The sequence below is a fragment of the Seriola aureovittata genome, chromosome 5 (assembly GCF_021018895.1).
Source record: "Seriola aureovittata isolate HTS-2021-v1 ecotype China chromosome 5, ASM2101889v1, whole genome shotgun sequence".
Lineage (NCBI taxonomy): Eukaryota > Metazoa > Chordata > Actinopteri > Carangiformes > Carangidae > Seriola > Seriola aureovittata.
This window is the reverse complement of record NC_079368.1, coordinates 3785264-3809954: the sequence shown is the minus strand read 5'-3', so window position 1 is coordinate 3809954 and position 24691 is coordinate 3785264. Positions and strand designations below refer to the sequence as shown.

Here is a 24691-nt window from a genome sequence, read left to right as displayed (position 1 = left end):
AGTAATCCGGTGGCTCAGGAGGTGGAAGGGGTTTTCCACTCCCAGCTCCTCCATTCCGCATTTCAGATCTTGCCTTGGGCAAGATACTGACCCCTGGAATTGCTTGACTGTATGGTAGAAAAGCACTATATGTGTAGAGAAAAAGCGCCGTATGAATGTGTGTGAATGGGTGAAAGTGGCTTCCATTGTAAAGCGCTTTGATAAGACTAGAAAAGGGCTGCATAAATGCAGTCGATTTAATCTGTAACCCTATAACAACCAATCCCTTTCTGGTAGTGGTCTGCCTAAAGTGCAACTAATGTACTATTTCTAAATAGAAAGACCCCTGCAATGAATTTGGACATAGAGTTTTCAGTATTTATGAAATTATGACACTGCCAGACTGTTTTCATATTATGAAGATGACACATTTTTAAGGTCTGAGTTGTTTACTCAGTTATTTTTTTTCTCTCTTCTCTATCTTTTTGAAAGTGACTAGAGTGGCTAAAAAGATCAATGCATATTGTCTGTACTATATATTATTATCGTTCATGTTCAAGTAATTCTGGATCGTAGCAGCAGCAGTTCAAAGTAGTTCTACATAGTGTCTAGTGCTTGGTAAATGGGTGAATCTGTATTAATTTTCTTTTTTCAATTTTACAATTATAAATACATGATTTGTTACACACTTGAAATCTCAGTTCAACTCTCAGTTTATAATTAACTAATTGATCATTTACCTTCCTTTTTGTCAATTTTTTTTTTTAAATCATCTTCTTTTAATTACACACCTGTATATACATTCTCTCTTTACACATATACTCTACTCTCTGCCTAATACATACCATTGTGTGTGTTTGTGCATACATAGATTCACTGTATAGTTATTCCCCATGCACAGTTATACAATTCAAATTAAGTAAATTGACAAAACTGAATCTAATATTAATGAAAAGAAAAAAAGAGTTGTCCGTATCTAAGTGTGTTTGTTGAGTTGTCCTCATATAATTTGATCAGATGCCTAACAGCCAATCAGAAGCATTTATTTTCCCTGGCCATGGTATTTAACCATGCTAATCATAATTTACCGACCTGAGCGTGACAACAGATATATATATACCTACTGTTCTTAACAAGAACAGTTTATTTACAAGCACTACAGTATGACTGCAGTTTCTCCTGTGTGTCCTACACATATTGTAGACACATACAATCACTGTGGTGGCCTCATTTTCTGGAATGCCATCAAAATGATTTAGAGATTTAAGTTAATCCTCTACATACAGGGACTTTAAAGGAAGTAAATTTAAGAGGGAAATAAATATGATAACTTTTTTTTTCCACACACCTTTGTTATCATTCACAAATCACCACACACCCAACGCAAACATCTATAAAGATAAAACCCCACTATCAAACCCTTTTACGGGCCATTTTTTGCTGCACCTGTGCGTGTCAACCACTGGTCACAAACAGTGTGGTCCAATGACTAACATGTGCCCACCAGCGAGACCGAGAGGTCCTCCAAGCAGGACAGGACACAGCGAACTGAGACTGGCGCTCGGCAGTCCATTCATCACAGCTTGTCCTCCAGCGCTGTTCTGTCCCGGTAGGCCTGCTGCTGCACCATGGATCAACAGAGGACATGTTTGAACAGGTGACCCAAGGCCATGAAAGTGGGTACTGCAAACAACAGAGAACCATCAGGGTTGGCATATCAAAGGCCATACATCAAGTGTCCAAGAAAAATACCTGTGATCTATGTATCGGAGGGAGTTTTCCCCAACTTCTGCTCTTTCATTGGATCCAGCTCATGTTACTGAGTTACCGTCCTGCTTTCGTACTTAAATAAAATCTTGTCCTTCACTCTTTGTCTTGATGCTCTCTGATTCACTACACTCCATGTGCTGGCTGTAATATAACAATCCAATGACCACAGACCTGCAGATGCTTACATCAAGTGTTGCTAAGTGAAGAAAAGCTGAAAAGGCAAAGCAGAAATAAACATACTGTACAACAAGAGAGTCCACAGCCATGCTAGCAGCTCTGTGATGATAGTACACAGCGGTGCTAAAATCAGCATGACACAATACTGACAATGACATGCTGATGCTAAGCAACATAGTAATGTCTACTATGTTCATCATCTTGTGTGTTAGCGTGCTAACATTTGCTAACTGGTATGAATTAAAATTGCTCATTAAAGTTAGCTTTGCAGGTCTGAAATTTTGACTTAATTGTAAAGCTAAACGGGGTATCACCAAACCAATTCATCTTAAAGGGAACATGAATGCCTGTACCTAAATTATTTATAAATATGTAATAATATATTACATATATATAGAGGATCAAAGTCTGAAGGATTCATACCATCAAGATCATAAATTTCTGTACAAAATTTCATGGCAATCCATCCACTAGTTAGTGAAATATTTCAGTCTGGACCAAAGCAGTGAACTGACTGACATTACCATCCATTCCACTAGCATGCCACTAGCATAGCAAATAAAAACAAAAGATGGTCAACACCACGTGATACACGAAATAATGGCACTCCTTTACCTTGGTTCCAATGGACAGACTGTGAGAGATTCACTTAGAAACACTAGTCATTCAAAAGACAATTTACTTGAGATCGGCTGACATAGATTTCAGCCATGACCCATACATCAGCAGGACATGTTTTCCGATAACAATATTGAATTCTCACTGACTTGATAAGAGATGAGGCCTCGCCTTTCACTTGACTCTGGCTCTGTAGAAGCTCACACCCAGATGCTATCAAATATGGCCGGCAAAGTAGTATAAATAAAATTTACACAGGACTGTGTTTGGGTTTCCTAATTACTAAGTGCATGTGTGCATGTGTGCGTATGTGCGTGTGCTTGTGTGCACGTGCGGGCACAGTCGCAGTCACATACACACATCCCCCAGTAGGCCTTATGGCTGCTTGGAGGTTTGCTAAATAGGATGCTATCATAAAACAGCCTTGTAAAAAGCTCATCTGGTGCACACCATCTGTAAACAAAGATATGAAGAAGTTCATGGAGCCTGTGAAACCTGACACCTCTAAATATTACCACACCGACGTAATGCCAGCTCCGCAGCAAAGGCCAAATTAACATGAAAAAACACACATTAGTGCTGCTTTTTTCATAAAGACCATGTTTTACTTGTTCTGATCCTTGACAGTAATTGCTCCACAGTACAAGTGTGATTAATTACAGGTTGCAGCAATAAATATGTTTATTTAGAGCACATCTGAACATCTTCAGAGATTACAGAAATTAAGAAATCATTCACTTAATAGCTGTTAATATTTAAGCACAGTTTTGTACATCAGTTTATTACTGTTATGCGTGTTTGTTAAGGTGGTTGTACAAAACAAGTGATCACCCATTTAAAGAGAGAAAAACTACTTTCTCTACTTAGCTATTGTTTCTATATACAGTTCTAATCTATTATTTATGATGTATGAATATTAACAATACAATATATTTTACTTATGCAGTCTGGCTGTTGTTTTGACCCTTGCACTTCATTTTTCTGGCTATACGTACACTTGAACACACAATGCAAAGTGAATTAATACTGTGTCATTGCTGCTCTAAATTTGTGTAAAAACACCAGCTACATGTCAAAAAAGAATAAATATAAAATACAGTTAAATATTATCTATAAACCTTATCACAGAGACAATGTACCGTGTCTCTGGCTCTCGGTATAAATGCAGTTTAGCCTGTTGTAAGTCTTCTTTATCATTGCACAGTACAGTGAATCCTCTGCCTACCACATTTAAATCCCATGAGTTTTCACCCTTAGGGAATTCCTTCACAAGTACTGAAAAACAAAAAAAAAAAAAGAAAAAGAAAGAAACTCTCCAAAAAATGAGGAGAAAGCTGGGTCCACATTAATCTCTCAGGGCTCATACAAAGACTGCAATATTTAAAAAGAAAGCTATTCAGCTGCAGAGGAGACAGGGCTGTGGAATGAAAGACATGTGGCTCCAAGAACACAACTGATTGAATGTCCTGACTGAGATGGATGAAATGTATCTGCAGCTTTCTTACATGATTTAGCGCTGTGAATGAGCGGGGCCTTCTCACCCTGTCCTGATGCCGTCCCCTCAGATTACCCAGGATGTAAGATACAACGTTCATCCAGGACAGATTAGGACTTGTTCGCTCATTCTGATTAACAAACAGAACAGAGCGTTGACTCTCAAGAAATGGCCAAGTTGAGAACAATGGAGGGAAAAGGAACATAGATCACTGTTTGTAATCACTACAGTTTCATTACAAATGCAGTGTCCGTGTTGAAATTTAGAATTTATATATCTCTTTTTCCATATGGACTTTTGTTGAGTCGTAACTAAGAGCTATTTTCATACTCGATTCATCTGGAAAATGGGGAAATTACAGATCACAGTATCCCAGAGCTGAATCTTAAGTCTTAAAGGTCCCAAATTGTATAAAGTGGGATTTGTATTTTGTGATCATAAAGCAGGTCTAGGTTCTATATTAATAGTGTGAAAGTATCAAAGCGCTCAGTCCACAGAGAAATGCACACAGCCTGTATTCAGAAACTGAGCCTTAAAAACGAGCCGTCAGGACTTATGTAACTTTGTGATGTCACAAGAAAGCAGTCACTCGCCAGGAAAAGTTTAAAATATGGGAGCATTAAAAGTCTTTGATGACAAATATCTTCACTCATGCAACAGTTGTCAGAGTTTGAGCAAACTGCATCCGCTAAACAGAGAGAATGAGAGACTTTTTCCTTATAGAAATGGAATGGCTAACATGCTAGCAAACAGTTTACTATTTACACAGTTCATACATGGTATATGTTTGCATTTGTTCTCGGACACCGATGTTCACTCTCATTTTGCTCTGTTTTGGTTTCCATCAACACAAACATCTGGCTCTTTAGCTGCTAATGGTTTCATTATTTTCACTAGCTTGTTGCTAACTGTGCCTGTCTGCTGTTTGGTGCTAGGCCGGTAGTGTACAGTGGGTTTATCGTTACTGCTGGAGAATATGCTGTTAAGAGCGGTGAGAGTGAACACAAAAACTGTTAAGTTGCAGGTGTAAAACCAAAACAATGAACTAAAAGAAATCCAAATGAGCTGAGGGGGGACTGCAACGTTAGCTGATAACTTCCTGTGGGTTCGTCACTATGAGTAAAACCTTTCATACTACATGTAGTAACGTCATCCATTAGTGATATAAAGATTTTGATTGGTGTAGCTTTAACATAATTTTGTCACACTGACCACAGAGATATGCCAGTACTATATGAGAAATGTTATTTCTGACTCAGCTGTGTCAGTGTCATCCATGCTTCCTCTCATTTCTGTGGCTATTTTTCAGATACAGGAAGATGATCCCACCTACAAACATTTGGAATCAAGCCACATGACACCGCAGGGGCCTTTGCAGCGTAAACCTGCAGGAACAGATGACATACGGTAGTTGGGAAAAGTTGAATACCTTGAAGTACCACTCAGCCATATAGCGGACGAGGAGAACCCAATGAGCTGCAGGGCTGATTGCTGACTACATTAAGCCTCTTAGGCAGAACGTTGATGAATCCACTCGCTGAAATGTGAAGGTAATAGTCTTGACATAGCAAAGACATAACTCACCGACTGTACCTGCAGAGTCCCGCAAATGACAGCAATCCCAAGCAGGAGCTGGTCCAATATGAAAGGGGACTTGCTTTTATTACCATCATCATTACTGTATATCATTTCTGAATGTACAGCCATTTGGTTTCATTTAAATGTAAATCTGGGCACTGAACTGCGCACGTTGTCACCCACGGCAGCCTGACTATGATGATTCATTCTGGGATCGGCAGGGAAAATATAAGAGCCCCTTTACTTTCTCTGAGGGAAAATAACAGATTTGACCTTTGTCTGTTTTCATGAAAGCCCTGTACACAGAGAGAAAGAGAAAAAAACCTTGAGATTTTTATTTTTTTTCTGGAAAACAAGTAGCTGCAGTTAGGGTGCATCCTTTGTACTCAGGTGATTTTTTTTTTTTTTTTTTTTTTTACTTCTGCCCAACCTGAACAAGAACAAAGAGGTACAATCTACAGCGTAAGGTCATGGGTGAACTAAACCCAGCGAAGAACTGATGAGTGCACGTGTCAAATGAGCTTTCACCGTCAGAAAATGGAGAGACACAGCATCAGACGCCATGTGGCGACGGTTTCTTTCAGACTTGACATAATTGTGCATCTGTGAGGCTTGAAGATGCCGTTTGCTGCTAATGTTTATCAAATGAGGTGACCACCGGGGGTCCGGGCGTGTGTGCACTCTTGACTCTACCCAGCAAGACAAACAAGCTCCATACTCTAATCTCATAACACGTCCTTCTAAGGATACATAGCATTAGGAATATGTAAATTGAATTACTGGTAAATGAACTAGGTGACTTCAACAATCCTCAGTCAAACATCAGATAATCCCCTTCCCCATTATTTTTCTTGCTCTACACACAGCCTCTCTCTTGCTAAATCACACATCACATAAATTAATCATCAAGTCCCAAATAAACACGCCTGCATGTCAAATGAAATCAACAAGAGCGTTATCAGAAGCCAGTTTATACGGGATATTACACACAGTCAGTGTACTCAGATGGCCTTTTTGCATCTTTAAGCAGGATATCTTTAAATGTCATTAGGAGATAAATACATGGTGATAGCAAACCTGATCCATAAGGGAAGTTACGTCTAACACTGCTGCTCAGGAAGCTGCATCATGTGTTTCATGTCCAGTGCTGTGCGACACAGCTGAAAAGGCCTTTTAAAAGTTTCCCCTTGGGCCACACCATGCTTACACCGAGCCGTGTTGCACTGGAGGAGCCCTCCTGCGTGACCCCCCCCCCCTCGCCTGACTCTCAGCCAACAGGGCCTGCGAACCCCACCATTGATCCTTAAGAGCTTAAACCTTGCTGAGTGCAAGCTGGCGCTGTCAGGTCCCGCTGCGGCCTGACCGCTGAATTCTGCTGCTGTTTGGTTCATGGAGTCAGCCTTGTGGGGAAATGTCCATGCGACACCTGTCGTTACATTTATGGCCTCTGAGACTGATGTGACGTGCAAAGTAATGGCAACACGGAAGGGCGTCCGAGCCGCGTATGAAAAGCTGGCAACAGCAGAAAATCTCACTGATTCCTGCGGACGCCGGATTCGTGTATTAAGTGACATTTTTATGTATCTGCATTAAGCGGTAAAAGGATTAAGTGATTAGTCGTTTGGCAGAAAACTAATCAGAGAAAATTAATCAGTAACTGTTTTGATTGTCAATTGATCATTTCAATCGATTTTTAAGCAGAAATACAACATATTCTCTGATTTCTGATGTCTGATAACAAACTGAATATCTTTGGACGTTGGATTGATGGTCAGATAGAAACAAGGATTATGAAGGTGCCATTTTGATAAAATGCAAACTTTAAATGAAACCTAAATTCTAACCAGCAGCCAGTGAACATCCACTCCACCCAGACAATGTCAGATCCACAGTTTTTAGATCTTTTGCTGACATAAAAATGGTTGATTATGACTCCTTTGATATGGAGCATCATAGACCAACTGGTTTGGGAAACAAAAGAAAGGGGTGGTTTACTGATGTCACCTTCCAGGGCCTCTGGGCATTGAGGCCCCTCAGTTTCAAACTCTGCCAAAGCGTATCATTTATTCTTCTGAACAGATTTAACATAGAAATCTGTTAACTAAAGCATATTTGCACTGCCGCTTGTTTGATCAGCCTTTTTATCTACAGTCTAAATCGCTGGTTTCCACCCTTGTGATCCCCCAAGGGGTCACAAGACAAATGTGAGGGGTCGCAAGATGATTCAGGAAAGAGGACAAGGCATAATAAGACTTTTCTTCATTTTTGATCTACTTGAAAAAGTCTGGATAATTTAGCCAACACATAACCCGCATGATGTCATCAGGCTTAAGAGTTCAGAGAGAGGAAGTCTGCATTACAAACTACAGGTGTGGTGTTTTCTAAGATGTAGCATTTTATCAGGTGAGGAGGGTCTAATGAAAGTTGCATTGTGGGAATTGTAGGATCCAGTGTTTCTGGATCTTAATTCATACTAGGGACTAAAAGTCAGGATATCTCAGCCCTGTGATGCCGAGATTTTGACCTTGTCAGGCCTCAACGTTATGGACGCACAATACTAAATTATTGGAGTGCCCCTTTAACTTCTCACAGGCATGTGCAACCTGTGATGACGGAGGTTGCAAGAAGACAAAGCTTCATTTTGAGCATGTTGTAATTATGCATTTAGTTATTTTTGATTATTATACTGGGGATGACTTCTGTATCGATTTTGAACGAGCAAGCTGTTCTGAAAATGTTCATATTTGTACGACATGACATGGCTCCATTTTCCCTGTCGTGAAAATGAACTCAAAACAAAACTTCACTGACGCGGTCTCCATGTTAAACTCTCAAAAACCTCAAAACTCTGGTGTTTAGCTTAGTATTTCCTCACAGTACATGAAGAAACATAACACAGACACCATCCAACAGAAACCAGCAGGTAAAATAATAAGCTGAAAGAGCTGCAGTGTTATTGTGCTCAGTCTAACAGGGGGACTTTGCACACACATGTCCAGTGACTGTGGTCGGCTCATGATGCTGTGACCTCAATCTATTACCGCACTCAGTTCAGCTCCACGGGCCACCATACAGTGAGTTTAGATTGTGTGGCTCCAAAGAGGAAGGGGGGGGGGGGGGGAGAATACACATTCTAATACCATTACTGCACACATTCACCTATCACCTACATTAAGAGGAATCAGAGAAATCTGCCCTGTGCTGCGGCCGCTCACATACTGAGGACTTGTTGGAAAGTGATGAAGAATTTTTCTTTCAAGTCACAAGATCATCACAGACACAATCAGACGACTGGAGGCAAAGATGTTGTGTGCTTGGGGTTGTAACATTAGAGTCAAACAGTTGACTTTCAGTGCAGCAGTTTCAACTCACAGAAACCTCGGCTACATTTCTGGTTATTTTTACTTGATGTTTTCTTTCTGTTGAAAAGACGCAACTACAACATCAAAATGAGGCATGTGCCCACTCCTCTGGCTCCCCACCTGCACCGCTTCCTCCACCCAGTTGCAAAATTCAACCAACAAAATATGTGTAAAAAATCTTTTAATAAACCACGTTGGTAGGTGGCATTAAACAAATGACGAAAAAATTCCTCAAAAGAGCGAGTCACCCCGCTGCAATCCAGCCCTCCTGCCCTATCAAAAAAAAAAAAATCGTTTTAGGTGCGTCAGTGGCTGAATGTTTTTTCTTATATTTGTGCTTGAATTCAACATTAACCATGGTCAAGCCGCAACCCCTTATTCCCCCCTGCCACTGTTTCCAGTTCATGGTATCAGGGAGTGTAACGCTTTAAAATGAAGACAAACGTCCACAGAATCAGTCCTGAAAGTCCCAGGGAAAAAAACGCGGTGACATGCCTGTTGCACAGGCGTGCCTGCATGTGTTCAAGCCTCCTCCTTGGATGCAGCGCGGGCATGATGATGGATTCATTAAAGACTGAGAGAACTGAGTGAAAAGGGGACAATTAAGATCGATTTTTTTTTAAAGGGGGGATATGAAAAAGATAAACAGTGTGAGAACTTGGCGGTATAAGCTGTGGCTTGATGAATCAATATCAGCGGCTCTGCTTGCGCATTGGGAGAGAGAGAGAGAAAGCTCGAACAGTGACAATAAGTCTTAGGATGAATGAAAAGACCCCGGTCGAAAATCGAATGTGCATAGATATATATTTGCAAACATTTAAAAAAAAAAAATATTAGGAAAACAAAACATGATGTAAATGTCACCAAGCGGTGCGTAACCACGAGGATGGCACAAGAAGACCGCTTCTTCTTCTTCTTCTTCTTCTTTTTTTAACAAGCCGGGTAAAAGCGTTTAAAAACCAATGACACCCGAAGTAGAGATGCATGCATACGGACAGCTCTTACCTTTGGAGATCACGGATGCTGTACAATAAACAAGAATCAGGAGGCCCGTCATGGAGAGGTAACGTCCTTTTGTCAGCGCACCCATACCGACGCGTAGCTTTCCACGGATACGCTATAGTGCTGACGGTGCTTCGGAGCTCCGCTGCCTCCTCTCGCCTCCTCCGAGCTGGACGAGCCCCGGCAGCACAAGTTCCTCCGGAAAGCCAGGGACGGGGACAGTTTTGCGCTTTGGTAAGAGGAGGAGAAGAAGAAGAAGAAGAAGAATGAGTAGTAGTGGCGGGCTCTCGGGTTGGACTGTTGGTTGGAAGAGAAGAAGCATCTTCACTTCACTTTTGCTGTGAGTGTGTGCGCAGCGGGGGAGACGTGCGCTCCGAGTTTACCCCCTTTCCCAGGCATCACCATCCCGGAGCCTGCCTCGTGCTAACCAATGGCAGAGAGAGGAAGGCGGAGAGGAGGAGACCGAGGGGTAGGCTGCATGTAGGCCTAATCACTCAATATTTCTTCTTGTTGTAAGGCAGCAGCCAGAAGTCTACACGCGGTATGATGGTAGTTAATACTGTTTGGCTTTCAAATATTTTTTTATTCTCATTTTTAAACCTGGTGATACATTTCAAGGGACAGTGTAGCAGTGACTGATGTCCAAGATGTTTCCTCCTCTGTCACACAGAGCAGAGAGGAGACTGACCCTCTGTGCCAGGTGCTACACTTCTAATGTTTCTTGGGAAATCTTCTTCTGTGATAATAAAAAATGACAAAATCTTTATTTGGGGCATAGAATGGAATCAGAATTTTCTCTCTGCCACAGAAATCTGTAAAAACGTGACCATGTGAATAAGGAAAGGTAAATGAGAGAATGTGTGAGGATTGTAAGGCCTGAGAGTATAGTCTACATACAGGGGTGGAGCAGCGATTTTAAAAGTTCTAAGGGTGGGACATGAGCACCACAACCCCCCTGCCTTCAGCCCCCAATCCAGTCTCCACAACATGCCAAATCAAAATCAGTCTTATGCATTTCTACATATCCTTCATCCCCGTATCCAAATAATGTTGAGTTCAAAATGTACACCAGGCCACGCAGCACGCCTTCACTGCAGGATACGATATTAACAAGTATCCACACACACACTAGTATTAACCGGTGACTTTAGACTTCTCAGTGTCTGTCAAGAAACACACAGACTTTAATTATCTTTTATTTCATCTATGAGACACGGGATGAAAACCGAGCTGTTTACTCTTCCCTGGGCTGGTGGGTTGGTCAAATGGAAGTGATTTGATTGGCTGGATGGCCGTTCAGTCAATCTAATCTAATCTTTTTTAGTGACCACGTTATTAGGTAAACCATCTATTGGAATTCAATACAGCAGCTCTGCCAATGAATTGTTTAGTTTTTGTTGACATTGTTGGAAATTAATAAATTCAATGATAGGTTTATTTTTCTAAGGTCATAGTAAAAGGTGATGTTGTACATTATATCGAGAGGTGTTTTGAATATTTCGTCCTTATTTACATATAAATGAAGGGAGCAGAATATTATCTCTAAGCATCTCTGTATTTGATGCAGTCCAGTCATCGTTACCTATGACCCCCAAAGCTAAATTCATATACTTGAACACCTCTATGACAGTGAACAGTCAACTACAGGCATCGTTAAAAGTATTAGTAGTTATGACCGAGCAGTTGTATTGGATTGCATTAGATTGTACAACTGTTGTCAGGTTTTAGGGAAAAACTGAACTCAAATGCAGCCAACACAAGAAGGAGGTTGGTGGAAAAAAGCTCTTTTAATAAAGAAAAGTAACAGAACTCAAAATAAAAGCAAAATTCTGTAACAAAACTGAAAGACTATGGAGACTGATCGGGAGAAAAGCAGGAAGAAAACATGAGCACAAAAACAAAAAATCCAAATTCTGGCAACAAAGGAGCATGAGACAGGGGAAACTTCACAAATGCAAACTACAGTCGGGGAGACCAGGGATGGTTGTAACGTTTTTGACATGTCTGTCTGTATCTTGGAGCTCTTTACAAGCCGGCGCGTTTAAAATGTAATAACTAGTTACATGTGCATTTAAATGGTGTAGGTGTTATCTCTGCAACACAAACGAAAAAATGGAAATGTCACATTTCACCCCATAGTCTGGATTAGTTGTAACATACACTGGGCTGAAATGTGACATCATGACATGACATGACATTTTTATTAAACACTTAAATTACTAACACAATTGGTGTGTGTGTGTGTGTGTGTGTGTGTGTGTGTGCGTGCCAAGTATGTTAGTTACTGTCAGTCACAGTAGTGAAAAGACATTAGAAAATAATAATAAAACTGAACAAAATGTGCAAATGTTCACCAGCTTCAACAAATGAACTTTTCTTTTTGTGTGTGTGTGTGTGTGTGTGTGTGTGTGTGTGTGTGTGTGTGTGTGTGCGTGTGTGTGTGTAAAAATGTGAATGTATTTCCTAACCAGTTGTATTTTTGGTTGCTGTTATCATTTAATGTTGCAAATCTCTTGCCAGTAAATATTTCCAACAGGAGCTGGACTTGCCCTGCTGAAATGTCCTATCGTCAGAACGCCCCCAAACTCCTGGGCAGCCAAGCATGAACCCTCTGTTAACATATACAACTTACCACACCGTATATCTGACATTATTTCCATTATTGTAATGATATACCATTCATTAAATATGTAAACATGTTTCTGTAATCTTCCTTTCCCTCTCCTCCTTTGAGCTCTTCTTTGTCGGAGCTGAGGATTCAGTGTCATACTAATGGACACTTCAGGTGGAGGACAAACGACTGCAGTGAAGGTCGTGCTGCTGAAGGACGCCATGTGTAGCCACTACAGCAACTTGCTATTTGCAGTGTGCAGTGTAGGTCTGTGGACGTGACCACAACCATCTTATTCTTCTTTTCATGACTTGCACTGCTCATTGTTTATCTGCCATCTGTAAAGTGTGTGAATTATTACAATACAGAGAGAGAGAGGTAACACATTATGGCACATTTCTCATGTGTGGCAAAGTTGCAGGTAAAATACATGTGCTAAGATGCATAGCTTAGTGTGTATCAACCATAATGTCCTTATTTCACACATATATATATATATATATATATATATATATAAAAGGCTGAAGACCTGTCATTCGGCTTTTACCGGTACATTATCCATGATGAAAAAACAAACTATACAGGTTCATAGATTATTCATAGAAACATGTTTTTCATGTATAAACCTTTTATCCGAGTTTGGGTATTTTTCTAAGAATAACTGCAAATCTGCAAATCAACACTTTCAAAAAAGCCACCACTTTATTTCTTCCTCATAATCTTTGCTAATCTGTCAGAACATGTCAGCAACTCTGCTGCTGATGTGTGGAATATCACTGGCGAGCTTCCCTTCCATCAAGCGAAGCTCAGGGTGTTGCGTCAGGAAGTTCTTGACCTGATTCTCTGTGGCACATATTCTGCATTCAATTATGTTTGCACTCTCATCTGACAGAGATGTGATGCTCTGTATCAGTGACCAGCAGAAAGCTGTATGGGATGGCTTTCAATTTCAATTTATAGATGTGAAGAAAATTAGATGCTGAGGCGAGTGACCTCCGCTGTTTCTGAATGCTCAAATTGTTTCTATGACAATAAGCATTTCTTGATTTATTCATCAGTGACAGCTGTCATGCTTACCTGCGCAGGTCATTGATTGGTAGTTTGGCAGAAAGCCAAACCTTTACTGTTTAATAATCTTAAAGGACCAGTGTGTAGGATTTAGTTACAGTTCATCTAGTGATGAGGTTGCAGATTGCAACCAACTGAAAAACCCCCGTCTCACCCCTCCACTTCCAAGCGTGTAGTTCAGGGGTCGGCAAGCCAATTCTTTTCTAATACATTAGACAGTTGACCAGAATGACCCATTTAAGAAATTCGTTGATATAAATGCAACATGGAATCTTTTTTGTTACTGTTCACATGTGGCGCTGTGGCCCACAGTCACATATCATTCGTTTGTCTGACTTACTGAACTGGTGTTCGTATCACACATCATATGTCCACTATTTCAGGGGTCCGCCAACCAAGCAACAGAACCTTTGGCACTTCCTGTCTGAACTTCAAAATTAAAAGCTCACAATAGAATAGAATAGAATATATATAATATAATATATATAATAGAAATATAGCAATGCTGCAAAAAAAACTTTCTCATACTTTTATTTCATATGAAAAATCGCTAAAGAGGTGATTCTGTTGGCAACTGTTGCTGCCATGACGGAGATCTATTTTAGCTGCAGTCGCTGTGCACTGACTACAGTGCAGCCCACAGCCTAACCCAACATGGATTAAAGTGTAATAAGCATTCTTCAGGAGAGGGTAGATTCTGTGTTTGGACATTATAGCTCGACTAAAAATGGGACTGTCAGGGCCCGTGAGCCGCCAGTTGCCGACCACTGGTGTAGGAGAAGCTATGGTGGCCATCAGGTAAGGTAAAAACAGAAAAGGCCTTCTCTATAAACAGTGTTTGCTTTTTCTGTTCCAGGCTACTGTAGAAACAAATGGCAGTCCTATATCCTACACACGGGTTCTTTAAAGAATGAATCTTCAAAGTTCCTTTTGCTGAAGTGCCTACAAATTACTTTATTGCCACACTATGAAAACGCCTTTATGAATGAGCATGAATGCAATTTTACCTTCATACTAGTGACATCCTTGAATGAACAGTCAGCCGAAAGAAAGAAAAGAAATGAATCATAGATTTAGACGGAAGTCATTGAGGCTGAAGGCCTACATGTAGCCTTGGATTCTTCTTTGGGCTGAATGTATCTGCCATCATCAGGGGCGCCCTTAATGTTTTTGTTCTCAATCAAAAGATGCTACTACAGTGCTGAAGTTCTTGAACTTCTTATTGACATCAATGGAAATGTAGCATTGCTGTTTTTCATCATTGGGTACTTACTGTTCAAGCAATTCATGGTTTGCCAAAGCTATGCATGACACTCTAAATTTGAGTGTCTTTTGAGCCTTTACAAACCAAACAACTCAAGCCAAACAGTGAAAAATGGATTATGTTTATTTCCAAGATATTTTCAAACCCCCAAAACCTGGACTGTTAAGTGTACCGCACATTCATGCACCCACGTATGTGCTAAGGCATTTTCATTAGCATGGAGGACAATTATTTCAGTGTTTAGCACACCTTCGGAGTGCACCTTTCAACACCATGGATGCAGTGAACGCAGCATTTTTGCTGTTTTGTACCTTACGAATGAAGAGGTAAGCCTCCCGGAGCTCTTTAGAAAAGACAGATTGTCTCTTTGGAAATACAACTCACTGCTAGCATACTGACAGGCTCTATCAGAAAGTTCTGCTCTGTTATCTGTTCTGGGTAACAGACATTTACAAGCACAAACCGAGAACATCAAATAACCATCTCGGCCTTAGCTGACCACTTTCATGCTCTGGAACTGGGCACTTGTGACAGGTCTACAATGGATGTGAAAGGTGCACTTAAGGACAAAACTTGAAATGATTCACCTCTTGTAGCATTTTATTTAAAATGATTGGGAGAGCAATCAGTGTAAGTACCTCCAGCCATGCAGATAAAACAAAGTGGGCAGGCCTTTGTTTTCATGGACGAGGAGGGCTGAAAGAACGGTACACAACTAAAGCTCAACGATACTTGACTGGAGAGCAGCAGTGGGATTATTGTGCAGATTAGTTTTAGTTCCAGTGTAGGTACAGTGCTGAAGGGCCAACGTGTCCCATACAAATGGGAATATAGACTAATTTGCAATAAAAAAAAAATCACAAAATCTTTATTGGCATTTTGCACATATGTATGTTCACAATATGGTTCCTGGAAACTAAAGTGATCAAAGATTTTATGGTTGTTTTCAATCAGAGTACTTGCATTACGTTTGCTTCCCAAACCTTGATCAAGTGTTTTAGTAACTTGACTGTAATGTGGGACGTGACACATCAACCATGTCTTTAATGTCAAAGTCGAGTTCTCTGTGCAGCCGAATCTGTCTGACTGTCCTGTGGTGTAAGAACATCAAGAATGGCAGCAATTACATTTCCTCCAAACTGCATTTTTGCAGTGTGAGCGAGGGTAGACAGGGTAGGTGAGGCAGAGCTTCCCTAAAGGCAACGATATCTCATCGGTTAACTTAAAGAATACAGCTGGTGATATTCTATTCTGTATTCTATATACACAGAGACCAATGAAAAGACCGAAAGCAGCACCGAATTGATCCTACAATGAAATATTGTGTGTGTACCCTGAAGCCTGATATAGCCTATTCCTCTGCGCCATTGAGCTCCATTGTTGTCCAGAAACTGTTAAAAACATATCAATGAACCGTATTGTCACACTGGGAGACATGTTCCTTCAATGCCATGAACACACAGACTATAATTTGAGTGCATTCCACATACATTGCCCTCCTGCTGCCACCAGTGTAAAAAAAAAAAAATCACTAGCTGAAAACAATTTCCAACAAATGATCAGTTTACCGCAATTTCAAAAACTAAAACTAGTTTTCCAGAGGAAAAGTTAAAGTCCAATGCTGTGTCTCAATTTGCATACTCCCATACTCACAATAGCTAATTTGAGTGCATGAGTGCATTCACATAGACAAGTATGGCAACAGGCATAGCACTATCAGTATCCGGATGGAGTGTAAAACGATGGACACTTCTCACCCTCAACGGTCGCCATCTTAGCTGCATGGTGGAAGGAGGGAGGGGCCGCCAACGTATTTTCAAGGTTCCGGAAACAGTAACCAAGGAGGGAAGACGTGTCATTGGCCCCCGGTGGCGGCTACATTTTTCAGGATGCCTGACACAGCGAGCGCACAGAGGAAAGTGAAACGTTGGATTTAAGTTTAGTGATCAAAGAAGCCGGCAGGCTGGGAGACATTCGTGGTCACATGTTGCGATCGTTATTTCTGGGAGTGCGCAACAGCAGTCTTTGATTTGGGACAACACTGTCCCGCTGTAAGTCACACACTACATCAGTGAGTATAGTATGTACACAATGTAGTACATGTTAGTGTAATGACCGAAGTATCCGATTTGAGACACAGCACATATTTACGGTGGCCCTGAGGGCTCAACGCACTCCATCGAGAAAACACATGCAAATATATAAAACTCAAAACAAATTCAGAAAACATCTACATCAATATGACAAGTCATGCGCTGCAAATACTCACAACACAGTGAAAGTGTTTCCAGGGGACACTAAAAAGTGATGAACCATGCCTTTATGGTACACGCTCTACCTGGTGAGCACTGGTGTGTCCGCTGGAAACAATCCACCCAGCTCTGATCATAACAAAAAAAGAAAAATCAATGATAAACAAAGGGAACTTACTGTACTGGTCTAAATATGTAGGTTACGCCTTGGAGTCTGAATACCTCCTGAATGGGACAGTGATTCTAAAACGTTCCATCAAGACACACAATAGAATAAATATTGACCAGCTTTCACACGTAGCTGTGGTGGCTGACGCTCGTCTGTTTCACCAGGTTGAATGTCACTTAAAAAACACTGAAAATAAGATGCTGGCCCATGGTGATTTAAAGCAGTGGATGGGATTATTTCTGGCTCCAAAGACCTTTTGCTTCTGTGCAGACTATCAGAAGTAAAATAAGTTACAATAATAAAAATAAAATTACACAACCCAGGCAGAACAAAATGTTAATAATATATTTACAACTTTTTTTTTCATACTAATATTGAATGTTTATCTGAATCCCCTGTCCGTAGACCACGCTACAGTGACGCCTGCAGAGGCTGGGGATCCCTGAACTACAAAACAATAAAAAAAATATTAGACTACAATAAAATATAATTATACAACCAATATCAGGATTCCCACCTGGTGAACTGCTGCTGGCATTATTAAAAAAAAACAAACAAACAAAAAAAAAAACATTCACGTAATCTGCAATATGAAACACAAACAATATGGCTAAATTTAATTTGCCTGATAATTGATACACTGTTGGTAAAGTGCAAGCTGATTCCCTGGGTGTATATAGAGTCAGTGCTGTGTTGCTGGAGCAGCCTGTGGAGAGCGAGGACATGCGGCACCATATTATGGAGCAAATCCAGGAAGAGGCTCAAATATCCGACCTTCAGCGGCTAAAATTCCCCAGCTAATCTCCTAGCAGTCTGATCGAACTCATGTGACTCCCTGATGTTTGCAAAACACCGGAGCAGGTTATCATCATGCTCACACGTAGTGTCGCTCACAACAACACTGTGAGGTTCACATCTTATTGCACTTGGACTGGTGTTGCTGTGCCAACACTAAAGCAAGACACATGATTCATTCAGCTGATATTGCTTATTTATATCCAAGGTAGGTGCTGGGGGAAAATCACACAAATCTAAAGCTAAGTCTGCATTTTAACCCTTTACTCACAGAGGAAAAAAGATCTGAGGTTAACTTTACACATACATATTAGATCTCCTCACAGAACTGTGTGCAGTTGACACGAGTGGAACAGCTTACTAACGTTTATCATTGTTTTATTTATTATTATTATTTTATATACTGTGGTGTTTGGTGACCTCCTGCTGCATCATGTCACATGGGATGGACGGTATTAATGGGAATGATTCAACATTCGTACCGCTGGATGTATGAATGAATGAATGGAGAGTTGCTCTCATGTGGGTTTAAAAAGACTTCATTGACAATGTAGCAATATATAAAAAAAATGCAGGGTTAACTACCTTGACATACAGTATATCTTTTCACTGACATGCGGAATCCAAGTTCGTTGTTGGTGTGAATGGTCTTTTATTACACTGACTCCAATAGGCCGTGAACCTGGCATCATTTCATCCCCAGCATATTCAAGAGTGAGTTACACCTGTGTGCATGTGCAGAGCCTTTTGAGGATGACGCTGCCAATATTTTATTCTTCTGTGGTATTTGTATTTTTACTCAAAAGCTGTCCTCCAATACTGGGGACTGGTGTATGTGAGGTAATGATATTAAATGCTGGTGGCACAGGTTATTATAAAGGCTATATGAAATGAAATTTTCATGGAATTTACATTCAAAAATTTTAATGAAGGCTCCATTCTCGACCAAAATGTTGCTACTCTTAATCAAATAAATGAGGAATATGTTGTTTAGTCTGCAGATAAGTTTGACTTTTTGACTTTTTTTGACTTTTCACAAAAATGCTCTCTGCATCGCAATATTTCTTTTTGATTCCTCTGTGCTGTATTTAAACTGATTTTTATAACAAAATGTGCAGTATGAGCTGTTGAGAAGTACACAGTATATCTAAATGACTGTTTTCTAAATATATATTGAGAAAAATGATAAGGAATTTTTAAGCCAAGAAATTTCTCCTATCTGCCGCTCATGCACATTTTACTTAATACAGCAGTGGAGCTGCAGACAGCAGCTCGGCATGTAGAGCGGCTCAGCTGCTCTGTGGCTGTGAATGTATGACTCCTTCTCTATATTGAACTGTCCAACATTAGTCTACATCACTGGTTTAATTATTATAATTTGCTGCAATATTTCAATAACACTTAACACCAACAGCTGCATAAACAAACTAGACACAGAAAGCCTATAATAAAGGCACAGATAGTGCAGTGTGCCGACTGTGGTTGGTATTGCTGCTGCCTCTCTGCTGTCGGCTTCCAGCTCCCCTTCCTGTATCGATCGAGAGGAAAAAGTTACCTTCAAAAAGTACATATCAGTTGTTTCCCTTTGTACAAAACATTTCCCAATTTAATGGTCATATACCGGTACATGACATGATACAGAAAGGTCAGATCTAAAAATATCATTCATTCGAATTCATCACAGAGTGGCAGGGACGGATTGATTCTGATTTCCTTCAGGGGTTTCGACACATAACAAAAGCTTTAGCTTTGTCTTAAAGAAAATCAAGAACAGTTTTTTTGAGTTTCATCATCTAATCCTCCTGCGTCCCCGGCCTGCCTCCCCTAATCTGAAGCTGATCCCCCTGCCTCCATTAAACTCTGTCAGACTGAGCACTACATACAGAAAATAAAAGGGTGACTGTCGTCTGTTAACATGTGCATCATACTGTGTATCATCTTCAGGCACATCTATAGACCAACCAGTCCTCCAACCTGAACAACCACACAGGTCGTTTTCTCAACCCTCTGATAGACTGGAGTATCTGCTGAAATAGCGCCCGTACAGCAGCAGGCGTACCGGACCTCGGTTGCAATTGTTACTATATAAACGGCCATGGCGTAGTTAGGTCTAGGAAAAGATCGTGATTTAGGGTAAAAGAAGTACTTCCTCAACGTTACATGGTTGCAATATAAACAGCTAGTTTCACGTGGGGATCGAACACTGATTTACGGTGTCATATTCCTGTGTTTTGTTGAACCATCCATCCACCACAACTTCCTCCTGATGTGGACTTTGTCTCTCTTTATACCACGTCAACGCACTTTTCCCTTTGCTACTGTCATAATTACAGTGACCACTAGATGTTGCCTAGCAACAAAACATAACCATGGGTCATAATTACCTACTGCAATGACGACCCATGGGATCGTTTTTTACTGGACAGTTTCCTATATATTAGATTCAATTTTATTGTCATTGTACAGAGAAGGCTGAGTTTAATTAAATGCAGTCTGGCATCTAACCAGACAGTAACGAATGAGTTAAAATGTTTGACAAACTCATAAGATCTCTGCACTGATATATTCTAAAGAAATGAAATGTTTTAAGGTTTTAAATAAATAAATGTGTAAATAACCAGGGTCTTAGCATGCTTTTCTTACTTTAACTGTAGAAGTGATAGAATATGTTGTCTCGGCCCCAAGGTCCTGACTTTTTTTTGTATTTTTTTGGCCGTGTGTCAGAGCAGCCTGACACAGTGAGAGGACGGGCAGACAGAGCAGAGCTTTCCCGCATGGCGCCAATGTGTCTGAATTTAACCCACAGTCAAATGTTCGGCATGGAGACCGACTTCTTCAGACTTCTAGAGGCTACTTTGTGTTAGATTCAGTTCCAGTCAGGCGGAATTATTTTAAATCATTTCCCCCTCCGTCCAGCCGCGTTCCCTGCCTGCAGGCTTTTTGTCATGCACACGCATAGTTATGAAAAGCCAATTAGAAACTGGGTTACCTGTATATAAAATGTTTTCTAACCCCCTACTCTGATTGTGAGAAGTTTCTAGTTCACATGACATTTAAGAAATCAGTTTACTGGGGAAAAAAAAGCTGAGTGCAAAATGCTCACTTAAGTGCATGTCATTACACTGATTGCTCCACAGCACTACAAGGGTAAAAATGTGGAAGTTAATTTATAGACAATGGAACTAAGTTGCAATTCAAGGAATATCTGCAAATAGGAATCACAACCTTTAATTCCATTTCGAGGTCTTCCTGATACACACACAACTACTCTGAGTTTGGAGAGAAAAAAAAAAAAAAAGGTTCTTCAGTCCACAGTTTCAGAAAAAAGTGAAATATAACTTGTCCAAGTCAATTTAATCACATCATCACCGCCATCATCATACTCTGCCAAGGCCTGGGCGGCCACTTTCTTCCGCTGCGATCTGTTGGCAGTCAGACCTCTTGCGTCTCTGACAGTGAGGCTGGTCCACCTCTTGATGTTGTCAGTTCAGGTTGTCATCTGTCTGCCTCAGGGGGCGGCTTCCTCCTACTTCACCTTCAAGCACAATGTGTTTCAGTGCGTCATCAGGTCTTGAGATGTGTCTGAAACAGCAACCTTTCCTTTGGTTAACAGTTTCCAGAAATATTGGTTCTGTGACCATCTTTTTTTCAGATGAAATCGTTTGGATTTCGTCCTGTAAATCCCTCCGCATGTGCGCATCTCAAATGCTATTAACTTCTTTTCATCAGCTACTTTTAGAAACCATTAGGCCCTGTGTGAGAGGATTGTTTCACTGTGGTCCAAACACTGAAAATCCCTTTAAATAGAGCACTGTTTGTATTTAAGACCATCAATGAAGACGTTACTAATGAACCAAGCCACTGAAATTGCAAATTGAATGAACAAAACCACATCATTGAACCACCAAGACTATTTATTGTGTCTGGGCCAGTGGCCAGCACATCAACAAGCCCCAAAGGTCTGAGGAGAGCAGCTTTACCAAAAAACCATGTGGGTAGGAAGTAAGTGAGCTGCAACACAGAGGAAGCAGAGACAGTTTCAAAGAAAGAAAAATTAAATTCTCCAACATTTTAATTCTAAGACGCAGCTGTCTAAAAATACATTAAAATGCACCTGCTGTGGTTTCATAACAGGCATTACCTAAAGGACCTTACAGGTGATTTTAGCCCATTTACTACAAATCACTGGTGCTTTCTAACACATTTCACCATTTTGAAAAGCCTGCTTTTGTGTTTTAGAAATTTGGATGCATTTTGTTTATGTACCACTGGTTTCCATTCACTTACACAATTACCACAAGCTTGAAATTTCCTTTAAGTACTATATTTAACACTTCACTCAAATCTGCATTTGTTTTTATGCCTTCGTGCCGGTGACAGCCAGAACCTGAGGCATATTGTTTTCACGATGTCTGTCTGTCTGTCCGTTCCAATCTCGTGGACATGATATCTCAATAATACCTTGATGGAACTTCTTCAAATTTGGCACAAACATTCATTAGGACTCAACGATGAAGTGATAAGATTTTTGGTGGTCAAAGGTCAAAGGTGAATGTCACGGTGACCTAACAAAACATGGTTTTGGCCTTGTGAATGTGATATCTCGAGAACTTTTCAAGGAGATCTGTTCACATTTGGCACAAATATCCACTGGAACTCAAGGACAAACTGACTAGATTTTGGTGATGAAAGGTCAGAGGTCAGTGTGACCTTACAAAACACTTTTTAGCCATTACTCAAGACTTCACACAGCAGTTATGACAAAATTTCACACAAATGGTTGATATTTTATTTGACTCTGGATAAACAGGGATGTAGCGTGAAACTAGTCTGAGTGGCGGAGGCAGACAACTGCGAGGTGGTAATTCTAGTTTTCAGTTACTTTATGGCTGCATTGTATTATATACCACACCGAAGACTTTTAAAATCAGTCTGTGTTTAACGCCATTGTAATTCAATTTATTCTGTACGATTGTCATGAAGGAGATTGGCGTTTGAACTACAGTATCCTGACCTAAGGGTTTTCAAAGTGTGACACTGTGGGCTCCGCCTCAAATAAAACTGAGACTACTCTAAGTTAGCTTTGGGCTGCAACTTTAGCCCGCCATTTTGGCAAACTGGTACATCAGACTTAAGCCGAACTAGCCATTAGCAGTTTGAAATCTATCCACGGATGTACAGACAACTATCACTGGATTACTTTGATACAGAGGAGAACTTATAAACAAGACGATTCTCAGGCAAGTTCTGCAGTCATAAGGAGCGTATATTTTCTGTCATTTATAGGTGGATTTATGGACATTTGTTCGCAAAGGACATCGGAGATCCTCAGAAATGTGTGAGTCTCACTGAATCTAAATGTGTTTATCATGTCTGTGTTCAGATTTGAGTGATGACTCAAAGAGACAAAGAGAGAGTTTTAAGTCAAATTGCAGCAAGGGTCTTAAAGTACTAATGAAAAATGTCTTTTTTGTGGTTTGTTTTTTGTCAACGAGATTATTTTTTGTAAATTTAGCCATTAAAAAAAAGCATTATTTTGTTGTTTCATTTGAGTTTTTGGTGCAGCAGCAGCAGCACATGAGTAAGAATTGACATCTAAACTCTCCTCCTGTTTATTCCAGTGAATTATCTATTATTTATTCCTCAAACACACCATGTTTTCAGCTGAATTTCCTCTGTGTCATAGCAACTATTATGATGCCAAATGTAAATCAGCTCCCTCCATCTGCTTACACAACAACCGGTCTATTTTCATGTTTACATTACACTTGGATTAACATGACGCCTTTGTTGGAATTCTTCACATATCAGGGCTACCTTAATCTTAATGTAAATTTTTTTCCCTACACAGTATATAAAAGAAGAAAAACGCATGAAGAAACCACAGAATGGAACGCCGCTGGTCTTTTGATCCTGTGTTTGTCCGATGCGCCAACATCTAAAAAGAAGACAATTCTATTACCTTGTATGCAAGGACCTTTCAATTATTTCTGGAAGGTGCACTCTATTTGCAGAATAATGCTTCACTTGGCATCTCCAGCGCTTGAAGTGTGCTCTTCCAAGCACAGGATGAATGACACTACTTACTCTATTCTTATTACTGCTCGCCGGCAGAGGGGGTATGGAGGGATGCCATTTATCATGCTCGACATGAGGCTGGGTTTTTATCAAACACATTTTCTCCTGCGGGGAGTTCACAGAGCACATCTTTGATGCATTTTCAAATTTATTGGACATCTTTATTTTTATATTTTGCTTTCGGTGAGCAAGCTACCCTGAAAACTCCCAGCGTAGGAGTCACTGTCCTCGTCACTATGGTGTCAAAGAGTATTGAGTGGCTCGTAATGTGGAACATCCTGTGGGGATAAACCTTAATTTCTTCAAGGGAACATGCTGAAAATCCATAAACAAACTGGCAGTGAGAGTGTTTGATAGCCGGACTGCCTGAAGGCTTTGTCTATTGGAAGATTACTGTAGGTAGCCCCCAGGAGATTCTGTAACAGATGAGGTGACTCTCGCATGCATGCCGATGTGACACATGCTATGCTTAT

The 24691-nt window shown here is 40.4% G+C and overlaps 1 protein-coding gene across 3 annotated transcripts in view; it reads right to left on the bottom strand.

The window, feature by feature from the left end:
- unc5db (unc-5 netrin receptor Db) overlaps positions 1 to 12672 on the bottom strand; it is a 215426-nt gene extending 202754 nt beyond the window's left edge. Inside the window, exon 1 of one of the 3 annotated variants that reach the window (XM_056376423.1) lies at positions 9985 to 12672. In XM_056376423.1, coding sequence (XP_056232398.1) covers positions 9985 to 10069 — 85 coding nt within the window. In that variant the 5' untranslated portion in view covers positions 10070 to 12672. The remainder of the gene's footprint in view (positions 1 to 9984) is intronic. The other 2 variants (XM_056376421.1, XM_056376422.1) reach the window with 2 other exon arrangements.
- Between the last annotated feature and the right edge of the window lie 12019 nt (positions 12673 to 24691).